Genomic DNA, 13,274 nt, shown 5'->3' on the forward strand with positions numbered 1-13,274 from the left:
AGCCCGGAGGGGCGGCACTCGTGGAGGGTGGAAAGTGCCGCTCTTGGTCGTAGAACAGGGGTTGAGGTAGTCCGGGACCCGCCAGGCAAAAGGAGTGGGGCCACACCACGAGGCCCTGTCCAACAAGGATCTTGGGAAGAGTAATGCAATTGTGATTCCATGTTGTCCTGTGATACTGAAACAATCTGTGATCCAGTTTCAGATCCTTTACGAAGCGCTTTTACTGTGATTGATCTGTGCCAAGCAGTTTTCTCCATCATATTGCATGCAGAATGCAAAATTGTATTCGCTTTCCAGTTGGAGAATCATGTTTTAACATGGAGTTATATCCCATAATGGTATACTGAGGGCCTATCTATCTTTAACCAAATTCAGATAAAAGAACTTCGAGAGTTTGGTACTACCCCAGAATTCAGTGCTCATGCAGTACATAGATCTCCTAATTGCATCAGAGCCAGAAGAGGCTTGCACAGATGATACCATTGCCTTACTGAACTATTCAGCTGAAAATGGATACAAGGTGTCGCCCAACAAGCTTCAGTACTGCTCAACAGAAGTTCAGTACTTGGGTCAGCGCATTGAAAAATGGAAGAAAGGTGTCACCAAACCACTTTGAGGCGATCATGAAAATGAATGCACCTACCACTCAAAAGGCAGTCCGGGTGTTTTTGGGAATGGTTGGCTACTGCCGACAATGGATCCCAAATTTCTCTTTCAAGGTGAAGCCCTTAAATAAGCAGTACAAAAGGGGGTGGTGATGGACGGAGCATCTGAATATGTCAAACACTCACACCCAGTCAAAATATCTGGGTTTAATCCATCACCGTTCTTTAGCCCACTCTGCCACCCCAGTTCAGACATGGCTATATGCAAATCAGTATGACCCTGTGCCTCATGGGAACAGTCCAGCCTGAACTGCCAAGCCATGTCTTCCCTGGACCGGAAACAAGCTTCCGAGGACCGGTTTCTGGCATTCCAGCCGTCTTCAGCCCGGCTTGCTTGAATCCAGTGGCAAAGTGAGCAAGGGACTCACGTCTGAGCATACCCTGCCACACTTATGGCAGCCAAAAGCGGTACGGCTTGGCAGTTCGGGCTGCACTGTTCCCATGAAGCACAGGGTCAGACTGATTTGCATATAGCCATGTCTGAACTGGGGTGGCAGAGTGGGCTAAAGAACGGTGATGGATTAAACCCAGATCTCTTGACTGGGTGCGAGTGTCTGAATCAGAAGCTCCGTCCCATCACCAACCCCTTTTGTACCGCTTTTGGCCGCCTGTTTAATAAGCACCTAAGGTGACTGGGTGCATAGCATGACAGCACCACTTTAACTTTTTCTATCCATATACGTTTGCGGTTTTTTGTGCACCAATAATAATAACAAATGTGCAGTTACCAAGGCAAATCACAAAACATCCAGCACTTCTAGCACAAAAGAGGGTTAATTAGGATCTGATAGTGTTTTAACCCGCTGACCGCGTTGCAAATTCCACTGCAGTGTGGGCTTGGTTCGGAAGGCCCCCAGCCATCCACACACACCTACCGTGACAGCAGACAGCCAGAGGCTGTCCGACACACCAAAAGGGTTAATAGAGCAACCTAGTCACTTATTGCATGTAGATTTGTCTAAAGATGATTATACGGTGAATGCTTATGCAAAATTGGTGTATGTGGATACCATGGACGTGCAGGATTATGTGTCCATGCAATTGCCTGCCTCGGTTGGCGAGGGTACCATCACCTGCATTTCATGTATGGCATTAGTTGCAATTATGCTTTATGAAAAGGGTCATTACAAGTACAATTTCTCGAAATATGATCCAGTGCTTTCAGAAGTTGTAGTTTTAAAATACCTGGACAAATAAGATCATAATAAACAGGAGGCATAACAGAGTATTTTCTACCTACTATTATGCTAGACAGCTTATGCACATAGACACAATTTAGCCTGTACACTAACAGCGATAGAGAATACATTTGTAAAAGACAGACACAGGGAACCAACAGTTAAACTTGAAAGTAGGGAGGAAGTTTCAAATGGACCAAGAAAGTGTTAACTCACAAGGCTAAGGGAAACTTTGGTCCAATAGCTCTAGATTGAGAACGAGGTAAGCTTTGCATTCAACGATTACAGACACGTTATGACAATTTTTGTGGGACATAGCACGTGAACAAACATTTCTGATCAATGCTTCTTCAAAGTTCTTGCAAGATTCAGTACACGTGGTGCCAAATGTGTACTTTGTGTGAGAGAAATGCAACAGTCCGACTGCTGAAAATCTGGTATGGTACTGGTTATGTGGCTGTTGTATTTCCCAAGACATACCACGTAGAGTTTGGAAGGGAAGTCATCACATAGAGAAACGTGGAACCAGTGCAGGAGTGATTGAAGATGTATTTGGAGCAATGACACCTAGTTTAGGAGTAGTCTTAAATGAGGTCAAGAGCAGAAGATTGTCAACTATAGTAGATAGGTTGTCAACCAATACACCTCAGTCGTCATTATTCCTAGATGGAAAGAGGTTTCGGTAAGAGGTATGGTGATACAAAACTGTCTTTCTTTAGACATGTTATTAGCAAGAGGGCAGAGTCTGTAAAATGTTGAAGGTCCAACAGTGCTGTACTTGTATCCCAGACCATAGCAACAATCTGTGGAAGTACATAAGGAACAGCACAGAGAGACATAATGAAGTACTTGGAAACTGAGGGAATCTGGGATAAGGTTGGCGAAGGTTTTTGAAAAGTTGGTTTGCGAATCGTGGGAAAGGAATTTTTGGATATAAATTAAAACTAATAGTGATAATCGTGGTATCTGCCATCTTGTTGTTGAGAACAGTGAGGGCCTACAAGTGGCAACAGTCTAGGAAAGCAGAGAACTCCATTAGAGAAAGTGACAGGAGAACAGAAATACTGCAGGACAGTCACAATGAGAATCCTAAGCACTTAAAGAAGTCGCAACAGGTGAGACTGGCTAGAACATCTGTTCAGATCAGTACTCTCTAAAGCAAGTGGAGATAGGTGTGATGACACTTGTCAGTTGAAAAAAGGGGTGGGGGAGTGATGTAGCGCAAAATATACTTTCTCATTTGTAGGGGTGCTTCGTAATCACGAGTAGTCTGCACGTGCATATATTCCTTTGTTGTATTAACCCGAGACAGTAGAACTTGAACTGTAGTATGAATTGTGGTGTATTAGGGACATTTCAGTGGAGAGATTAACATTGAAACTAGATGTGATTAGCTGAAAACATGTAGAATTCTTGTATACTGCTGACATTTCACGTATTTAGTGTGCTTATGTAGCGTGTTAATTTAGAGTGTTCATTTTATATGGAATTTTAGAACGCCTAAGTGCCATTTTCTTATGTTGGCCAATTTCTGCTGGCCTGAAATGTATTTTCTCTGGAAGCTCTTGCATTAGATTGATTAGTTGAATTTCATGTGAATGTTGGATATGTTCTTTCCACGTTTTTTGCAGGTGGAAAAATCATCCTGGATAGTTAAAATAAGGTTTGATGTATTGTAACTAGGCAAAGGCCAGGGACTTCTGCCCTGTCTTGAGCGAGAGAGAATCTTAGAACTAGCTCTGTAGCTTCATGCTGCTTGACCCAACTGATGTGAACAGATTTTTAGGAAGGCCTCACACGCAGACACTTTAACTGATCTAGCCTGGAAAATGCCATGTAGCGATGTCACGTTAGGCATAGTGTAGGGACATATTAATGCTTTATACCCACAAACTTCAGATGAAGGGGAATCTGGACATCTGCTCTGTAATCTTTTGTATCCTAATTCTCAAACTAATAATTGTGCATAATCTTAACTGGTAGTCTGATTCTTAAGAGTTATAGTAAATAGAAAATGAAATGATTGATCAGCTAACCATTTGTCTCCCTCTCCACACTTCCATGCTAAGAAAAAGTATCTAAAAGTTCCAGAGTGGATCTAGAAACATGGAGCCCAGTTCTATCAATAGTGAACCCCAGCGACGGCAGGAGGCTTGCTGTAACTTGAGGTGGGTGACAACAAGCATCAAGACAGGGGAAGAATAGAACCCTGGATCTGTGCAGATAAGCTGCGACCACCGCCATCACCTCTGAACACCCGTGGGGCACTGGTGAGGTCGAAGGTGAACACAGCAATTGAAAGCGCTCGTAGCCCACCGTAAACCACAGGTAGCGATGATAGGCAGGCTATATGAAAATAGCAATCCTGCAAGTCCAGCCCTACCATACAGTCTACCGGGTCCTGGGGAGACAGGACATGAGCTAGGGTGAGAATCTTGAACTTCTCCTTTTTGACGTAGTTGAGGGCTCGGAGGTATAGGATAGGATGATGGCCTCCGTCCTTATGGACCAGAAAATAGCAGGAACAACCACAGCCTATTTCTGGCTCGGGAACCATCTCCATAGCTCCCTTGGCCAAGACCGTCCTGACTTCCTCACGGAGGCGAACAAGGTCTCCATCAGTCAATCGTACACAGTAGGCATAGGTGGAGGGTTAGAATCTAAGCGGAATGAGTAGGCCCTTAGGACTATTTGCTACACCCACTTGTCCGATGTGATGTCCAGCCACTGGTGAGATGGCATACTCTGCCACCTACTGGTCGTGAACGATCTAAGGGAATTGGACTAGGAAGGTTTCGCGGTGGATCATGGCATGCTTGGCTCGACTTCTGGTCTCCGGACCCATGGGGTGGGTGAACCACAGTCCACAGCCCCGCAGAGGCCTTGAACTTGCTGGCCCACTGGCCTGAATAAGGTTGGCGCGGTTGGTAGCCCCTTCCATAGCCACGAAAGTATCAAAATAGAGATGCGGGCAGGGAAGTTGTGGTGAGGCCCAAGGAGTTGGCTGCAGACCGCGAGTCCCTGAAGCACTCCATTGTGGCATCTGCTTTGTCTCCAAAGAGACTGGAGCCATCCAAGGGCATGTCCATAAGGTTAGCTTGGACATTCCCCCCCCCAAAAAACAGATGTTCTCAGCCAGGCGTAGCGACATACAGCCACGGAAATCACTCTGCACAGGAAGTCTGTTGTGTTCAGACCACATCTGATGACAAACTTTGCTGCATCTCTCCAGTCTTAAAAGGCTTGGGAGAGCAGGGCCCGGTATTCCTCTGAGACCCTGGGCAGCACCTGCACAAAGGTGTCCCATATATTGAATGGGAATAACATCCCAAAAAGCATGCATTGTTCACAGACCGCAATGCCAGGTTGGCAGAAGAAAAAAAATAAAAAAATAAATGTTCTTTCCAAAACTCCCCAGTCCGTTGGAATCCCTGTCTGAAGGTGCACAATAGAACACGCCACAGGAAGTGAAATCCTGGACCACCAAACTTTATGGGGTGAGCAATGAGGAAAACTGGGTCACCCTGTGCAGAACGATGGCAGCGGGCAATCGTCCTCGTCACAGGAGCCCCTATGCTAGGTTTGGACCAGGTATTCAGAAGTACATCTGTCAAGGCCTAATTGAAAGGCAGCAGGGATTCAAGCTGGAGACACCGGGCTGCAGCATGGCAGATTCTGGGGATGTGTCCAGATGACTTGCATCACCCAGTTCCTCGTACCAGTCCATAACTTGAGGTTGTGGGATTTCCAAGGGATCCTGCTCCCCCTCATCCATCGCTAAACCTTCAAAACAGGGCAGGTTGAACGGCAGAGCCATCCGGCTCCAGTCTTAGCATCCGCCCGACAGGCTCTGTGTCATCAGAATGACGATTGGGGAGGTTCCGTCAGCAACGCAGAGGTCCTCAGCAGTGGCGATTGGACCTTCCTCCCGATCGGGATCGAGACAGACGAGGCGACCACCATTGTGCCAGGCAGCGAGCAGCTTTAGGGCCCGCTCCCCCAAAGCCCTCAGCACCATGGCCCAGCAATCGCAGCACGACTTAAGAGTCGTGGTCATGCTCCAGGAACCAGTACACACTAAGTGGGGTCTGTGCCAGACATGGCGCAGTGACAGGCACAGCACCGTTTGCAGCCCGAGGTCCTCTTACACAACATCCTACACACCAGAAGTAGCCAAAATTAAAATAAAACAAACAATTATAATTCAAATAAATGAAAGGGGGTTGACTCTTCAACGGATCGCACAGTGAGAAGAGAACCGACGTCTGCGCGCCGGAGTGACAGTTATATTGATGACACAGATGTCACAGCAAACATGTAGACAGTCGCCACCTACCGGCACACAGCGATACTGCTAAGAATAGTCTTCCTGATCCAGCTAGACACCTGACGTTCAAAGGTAAGGAATCTGCAGTTTGATGTCTCTATCAGATAGACCAGGATAAGCAGGTGAGTTACAGAAGAGCAAGGGGGGGATGCAATATTGTGATGGGCGTGCAACAGGGGCAAACTTATACTGAAAGAAAAAAAGTAGTTCTCTAAATGTAAGAAATGGAATACAAATCATCCAGTGAAATGTATTAAACCGGCACACCCAGATATTATCCACAGTCAATCTGCAGGTTTGAGGTTACCCATTATGTAGAAATCATCCATCTGAATAGACTATGTGGAGCATTCCTTGAGATTTACACCGCTCTCTAGAAACTCAAATTCTAAGGTTTCGATTAAGCCTATAAAACCTTGATATTTTGTGGTTTGCTTAGATTCAGAACCCTCAACCATCTCCTGCCAGTGCTTTGAACTAATATTTTCATCAAGATTTGGACTAATTTAGTAACTCAGACACTATTCAATCAATCAATGACATTTATAGAGCGCGCTACATACCCGTAGGGTCTCAAGGCGCTGGGGGAAGGGGGGGGGGGGAGGGGGGGAAGGGGGGGGACTGCCGCTACTGCTCGAACAGCCAGGTCTTCAGCTTCTTCCTGAAGGAGAGGTGGTCTTGGGTCAGGCGCAGGTCGGGAGGGAGGGAGTTCCAGGTCTTGGCGGCCAGGTAGGAGAAGGACCTTCCTCCTGTAGTCGCTCTTTGGATGCGGGGGACGGCGGCGAGGGCGTGGTTGGCTGATCGGAGGTGGCGTTTGGGAGCGTAGAAGTTGATTCGGCTGTTGAGGTAGCTCGGGCCTTGGTCGTGTAGGGCTTTGCGTGCGTGGGTGAGGAGGCGGAAGGTGATTCTTTTGTTGACGGGGAGCCAGTGAAGGTCTCTCAGATGTCCGGAGATGTGGCTGGTTCTTGGGATGTCGAGGATGAGTCTGGCTGAGGCGTTCTGGATCCGCTGGAGTCTCTTCTGGAGTCTCTTCTAGACAACTCTTCCTATGTAATGGCTGGAATCAAAAGCAGGACAAAACTTGTACATTCATCAGCAATCTCTCCCCCCCCCCCCCTAAAAAAAAAAAAGACAATTTTTTTACTCCAGATCCTTTATTGATCGCATAGTTAACAGCAACCATTGGCAAGAGATCGATCTAGACATCTGCCTGTTTCCATGTAATTTGTTAAGTCACTGTCCAGAGTGTGGAGAACATTCAAACGTATGCTTGTACCAAATCACGCTTAGAATGAACATTGACAGTGGAAATCAAAAAAGATTTTTAAAAACTCCAATACCCAGTGAGGGGTAGGATTGCACTGGGCTGAGGACACGGCTGCTATATATAGCGTGTGGAAAGGTATGGGATATGTAGAAGGGGCTATTATACCAGGTCTGGGGGGCAGGGAGAGACAAAGTATCGTCTTTCATATCAGTCTGTATCAGAAAATAAACCACGGTTTGATCCGGTTCATTGAAAACACACTGGTTCACTTCTTCCATTTTCAGCTTTTAAACATTTGAAAACTATCTTTGATTATCTTTCTGTGCATTTTTAACTAAGGCTACTTACAGTCATCAGACATGTACAGTAAATTAATAGACCAAACACAATCTGCTCTATTCGTTCAAATAACGAATTTGGTAGAAATCAAGAATGGTTTAATATACATATTGCAAGTTTCAGTACAGGCTTTCCTTACATCCACCACTTCAATTGGCTCATCACTTGATTTACCATGGTTGCCAATGTATATAGACTAAATAAGCCATAATTTTATTGGTCCATGTCACACACCCAACTCTAGATTTGTGTTATTTACAACAGCCACAGAACAAAATGTAAACTGCAACCATGATGAAGTACTTATGACTGTTGAAGAAACCACTGGTCTGCTTTTCCTTGGCACACTACTTTCCAGAATGCACACGGCTAGCCAACCTGCATCCTTTCTATTTAGGGTGAAGAGACAAAAAATTGACACTATCAATATTCTAAAATAGATCCACTGCTGCAGCTCACAAGTACCCAATGCAGGAAGCTACGAGAAAAAAAAGATAAGATGAGACGTACAATGCTATTGCAGCGGTGATTGGGTTCAAACGACTCGGAAGATTAGAATGCCATATAAACTCACTCCTGGAGGTGCTAAAGCAATTTTGTGCAGCAGTGTTCCATTTTATGAATTGTCAAATTAAACAGCTCGGTCAACTTCCCATGCAGATACGTCCAAAGTGAAAGTATAAAAGCATAACAATTCATGTTTGCAGATTTCCAGGTTTTAATTAACAAAGTCTCTAGTCCACACTGACAAGGCCAAATCTTCGGTCTATCAAAGGTTGAGCCTTTTTCCAAATCTGCTTCCAGCACCCAAACAGAAATTACACATCAAGGGATACAAAACATGCAATCTCACTTTTATACAGTTATGCAAGACCATTTAATTCCTAACCACATTCTCCAATAAGGTTTCTCCTATATTTGCATAGAGGTCGATTTTATTGAAAGCACTTTTTCTTATATCAAAGTGAGGAATCCTCAGGGCAAAGGCAGAACACCCAGTAGTTTAACCTGGATCAGTACATCATGTTGAACTCGAAAAACAAATGGCCTAGAACAAGCTTTAAAGTAACTCTGTAATGGGAATACTACGTCATGGTAAATCTTCAAGCCAAAAGATCTGGGTGTGCAGAAGAAAAGGAGCAGAATTAAAATGTTGGCTGATGGGGGCTTAAAAAGCTGCTGATTGAGTCTTTGCATTAGCAAGGAAAGGGGATACAAATCACTAACATTCATATTAAGGAGTTACGTCTGGGAAAAGTAAATGATGCCAAGTTCAGACCCAACAGAAAATGCTCAAACAAGAACACAAGAATCACTCACTGCAATACGCAGTTTTAATTTGATACATAAAGAACTAAAAATCAGGGTACATCATGGGCTTGTAGGTCAATCTATCATCTGCCTCAATTTTTGCAAAATATTTTTGACAATAGTCACACGCATGTCTGGGATTCTTGGGGAACAGGAAACAAGTACAGCAAGTGACCATGTCAGACGCCAGATCGAATATGAAAGGCAAAAACCCCACTAGGAGTTCAAATCTGTCTCATCTGTGTAATACACAGTAGTACTGATAACAATAGCTAGAAGTTCACACCACAAAACACCCTCCAACCACTGCCTGAAAATAGAAAAACTATACCCCAACCTTCGATCTACTACTTGGCATTAACTGAAATGTGGTCCAGCAGAATGTAACTGACCAAATATTAAAGAAACCATTTTTACTAAAATAAGCAGCAATTTGAATTCACAGTCAAATGCATTACAAAGAGAGTAAACTAGCATTAAGAAACACTTTGTAACAAGTGGATATCCCAAAAAGGATATTGTGCTGTGGTAGAGATGCAGTACCAATTCTATAATGCTTTGGTGGAGGGGCATTACTTACACGACCCTGCTCTGTCATCTGCAAGACAACTGTTGCAATAAGGCAGCCTAAATTACTACATGTAGAAGAAAAATCAAGAAGGGATCTACATATATAATTTGAACAATTAATTTGGAGAATTCTCGCAATTTCAAGCTATAAGCAAATTGCATAAGTATTTATTTACTTTCCAGAGGAGGAAATTTGTGAAAAGCAGTCAAAGTGCATGTAGTGAAAGCGAAATCCTTTATGGATAAAGGTGGGAGATGTACGGTCTGAATCCCCCAAAATACTCCAATGTGTCAACCAAGTCCCAGAGAGGCTGCTAGAGCACCATCTATGGGTAGCACATCAGTACAAAATAGGCTGTGTTTAGGCATCAATGATAGGCTCACTGCATCATTTTGTTAAGCGTATCTGAATGCCAAAGGAATTACATGCCTTCGTTTTCAGATCACCCTCTAGAAATTCTTGTATACTCAAAGCTACGACTGCGGGCAGAGGGGTCGATTGGTAGCAGCATCAATATAAAAGATGCAGGAAAAGATGATCTTCAGTCAACAAGACCGAGAGAGATTAAGTGATCAGAGGTAAAACAATCAGTAAATACTATGTGGACGACACACTAGCTTCCTATTCCTGATGTGCCATAAAATTAGGACAGCACTACTGAACCAGTGAATGGAAAACTTTGAAAAGTTATGTATGGACACATTTTGGTTTATATTTCATGTATTTTCAGTCAGGGCTGTTTATAAAAAAATTGCACACCCGTACTTCTCCAATACTTCATAAAGATTTGCAGAGCAACACTTCAATACAATTTTCTTAACCACAGATTATAAAGCTTAGAAAATAGGTGAAATATAAAGTGCAATTTCAAAGTATTCTATTAAGCACCAGTAACAGTTTAGGTAAGTATCAAGGCAGCACTGCATCGAATTATCTACACAAGAACTAAAAATTAACTCCACATTCCCTAGCCAATCACGTCCTTTATTTAAGGCTCAAAAAAATTCTGAAATGAAAGCAGCAACATAACTCCTATCAGACACGGAGAATTCAATAATTTGGGGAGATTGGTACACAAAATGAACACCGAGGATTCCGGACTAAACGGGTTTAAAAAATGTGACCCAACATGGTTGTGCACAGGAAGTCTGTCTGCTGAAACTGGTAGACAAGTAGCCAACATCTACATTCCATGTTGAGGGGTAGAGGGGGTGTGAACACCCTTACCTGATCAGCAAATCATCCTCAATGTGTACGGATGCTCCCTTTCAAACAAGTATCAGTAATAAAGCACAATGTTTTACTATTGTGAGTCAGCTTGCATACATACGGAGTTTGGCAAGCTGCCCAAGCTCATTGGAGGAAGCATATAAACTAGACAAAAGAGGGACAAACATTCTACCAATCAAATTTCGCACAAATTAAGTTGAAACTAAAACAGCAAGAAGCTGCACATTGGTGCATCAATTTTGGTACATTACTCAAGCCAAGGCATCGCCAGGGCTTGAGGGGGTTCTAGGGTTTCAGGTGGGGTGATCACCACCAAAGGGCTCAATATAAGATTAGTGACTTAAAGTTTGCATTAATATCCATCACCCTCAACTGCATATGACGGGATGACTAAAAGTGCACATTAATTTAATCCAATTACAAAGAAAATTAAGTTTTCAAACAGAAACATTAAGGTATTGTTTTTTTGATGCAGCAAAATGTAGCAAAGGACCACTAAGGGAGGGTGAGTCGGGTTCAACGATTAGTCATGGGTATTTCACAAGCCCAGACAGGCCAATTTCTCAATAAGATTCACGGTTGAAAGCATGCGTGTAAAACTGCTTTGCGATATATTTTGCCAGGAACAAGTTACTGCCTTCTCGTTTTCCAGTGACGAGTTACCATAGCAAACAAAAACATCCGATTGTCAAAACAGTGAAACGTATCACCGATATCAGAAACAAGTAGTTCTCTATAAATCCCTTGTACATCGAATTATGACAGTAAAGAATAATGAGGACTTAAAAAGTTACTGCAACACATATTTGACATTTAACCATCTAAGTGTGAGGAGGAATTTGCAAAGATCACAAATGACTGAAGAAAGAACTCCTCATCGATCGGGGCTTTTAAACGCACAAGTTTGGTGCGTTACATCTTTGAGGAAAAACCAGCCTCTTCACACAGTTTATTCCTGAGCAGAGAGTTCAACTACTTTACTCTGTTAGCGACCGGCCATATTAAAAGGAAAACGGTCATTTGTATTTCTGACACTAAGAGCAACAAAACACTTTGCGATGGTTTCATAAACCAAGAAAAAAGCAAGGCGGGAAATTCCCACGAATTTTGTAAGTGTGATCATTTATCACTCACCCCATCACTCCTTCAACTATGCCAACACAAACCGGTCAAGCAGAACAAAAGGAATCAGTAGGCACAGCAACATTATATTATTCCCTCATAAAGGTGGCAGATTCCCATGTGTATACACTCCTAGCAAAGGGGAACAAGACCTTGAGAGAAAAAAAAAAATCCAAATTTTGAACTTTGTTCAAGATGCCAAGTCAGATGAGAAGCCTGCTCGATTTAGTTCCCCCCACTTTCCAAAATAGAAGCCAACAATACAAAAGTCTATTATCCTGTGTATTTGCACTCTACAATGAAATGTTGCAAATATTCTATTCAGGAAAGGTTGGCCCAAGTAAAGTGGATAATCAGGATGTGCACTGTCTGGCCGAAGGATTTAAAGAATCTGTGTGTCCCATAAAGCCTTACTGGCACACGTGCAAATAAAAACAGCAATCATAATTTGTGTACAAAGGAACACTCATTTACTGATGTGGGCATTTGGCCTAGACCCATCAACCAGCCAGAAAATGAGTGTTTCCTAATTACAACCAAAGGAAAAAAATACAACATTCAAACAGAATTCTGAAAGTGCTAATGTGTTAAAAGCACCACAAAACAGATCAGCCCGCAAACTAATTAATGAAAGAGTACATCTGAGATTGATTGCCGACCATGGTCTATGATCTGATATGGCTTGCTTGGTAGGGGCTATACCATATCCTCCGTGTCTCTCCACCTAAGTTGTAGGTGCTGTGGAATTTAAGGATGCAAAAACGGTGTGAATTTGGGATACGTTCACGTGTATGATAGGAAAGAATAGATGGAGCCTATTCTTGATGAATCACACCAGAAGGAAAGATTGACATAACAGTGTGCCATCCTCGGGTGCGTAGAATGATCTTCCACTTCAAGTCAGGTACAAGTTGTTTGTGGGAGCTTCTCTGGTGTCTTGCCATCCCCCAAAGGAAATCAGATGTCCATTTCAAACTGAGAATCATCCGCTGGCCGGGAAGGAAAAACAAAGTGTTAGAAAAACTGATAATTTCATTAAATATCAAGTGCACCAAATGATGTGGAGAATACATACAAAAAGTTTTGATGTTTGATCATTACAATAAAGTCTTCAAGTTAATTATGGGCAAATAAAAATTTCAGCTACCACAGAGCACTTTCAACGACTGAGATGAACAGAGAAACTGTTAAAAAGTTACAATATTCTTGCTTTCATAATTCATAACAAATTTGAAAAAAGAAAATGTAGTTGCTTTCATAATTT

The 13,274-nt window shown here is 43.1% G+C and overlaps 1 protein-coding gene across 1 annotated transcript in view; it reads right to left on the bottom strand.

Annotated features, from left to right (window-relative positions):
• Nucleotides 1–7,305: 7,305 nt before the first annotated feature.
• Nucleotides 7,306–13,274, bottom strand: part of EIF4EBP2 (eukaryotic translation initiation factor 4E binding protein 2) — a 91,187-nt gene continuing 85,218 nt past the window's right edge. The window contains exon 3 of the mRNA XM_086922259.1: nucleotides 7,306–12,999. Within this exon, the coding sequence (XP_086778385.1) occupies nucleotides 12,968–12,999 (32 nt within the window). The 3' untranslated portion in view covers nucleotides 7,306–12,967. The remainder of the gene's footprint in view (nucleotides 13,000–13,274) is intronic.

This window comes from Lissotriton vulgaris, chromosome 5, assembly GCF_964263255.1.
Source record: "Lissotriton vulgaris chromosome 5, aLisVul1.2, whole genome shotgun sequence".
Lineage (NCBI taxonomy): Eukaryota > Metazoa > Chordata > Amphibia > Caudata > Salamandridae > Lissotriton > Lissotriton vulgaris.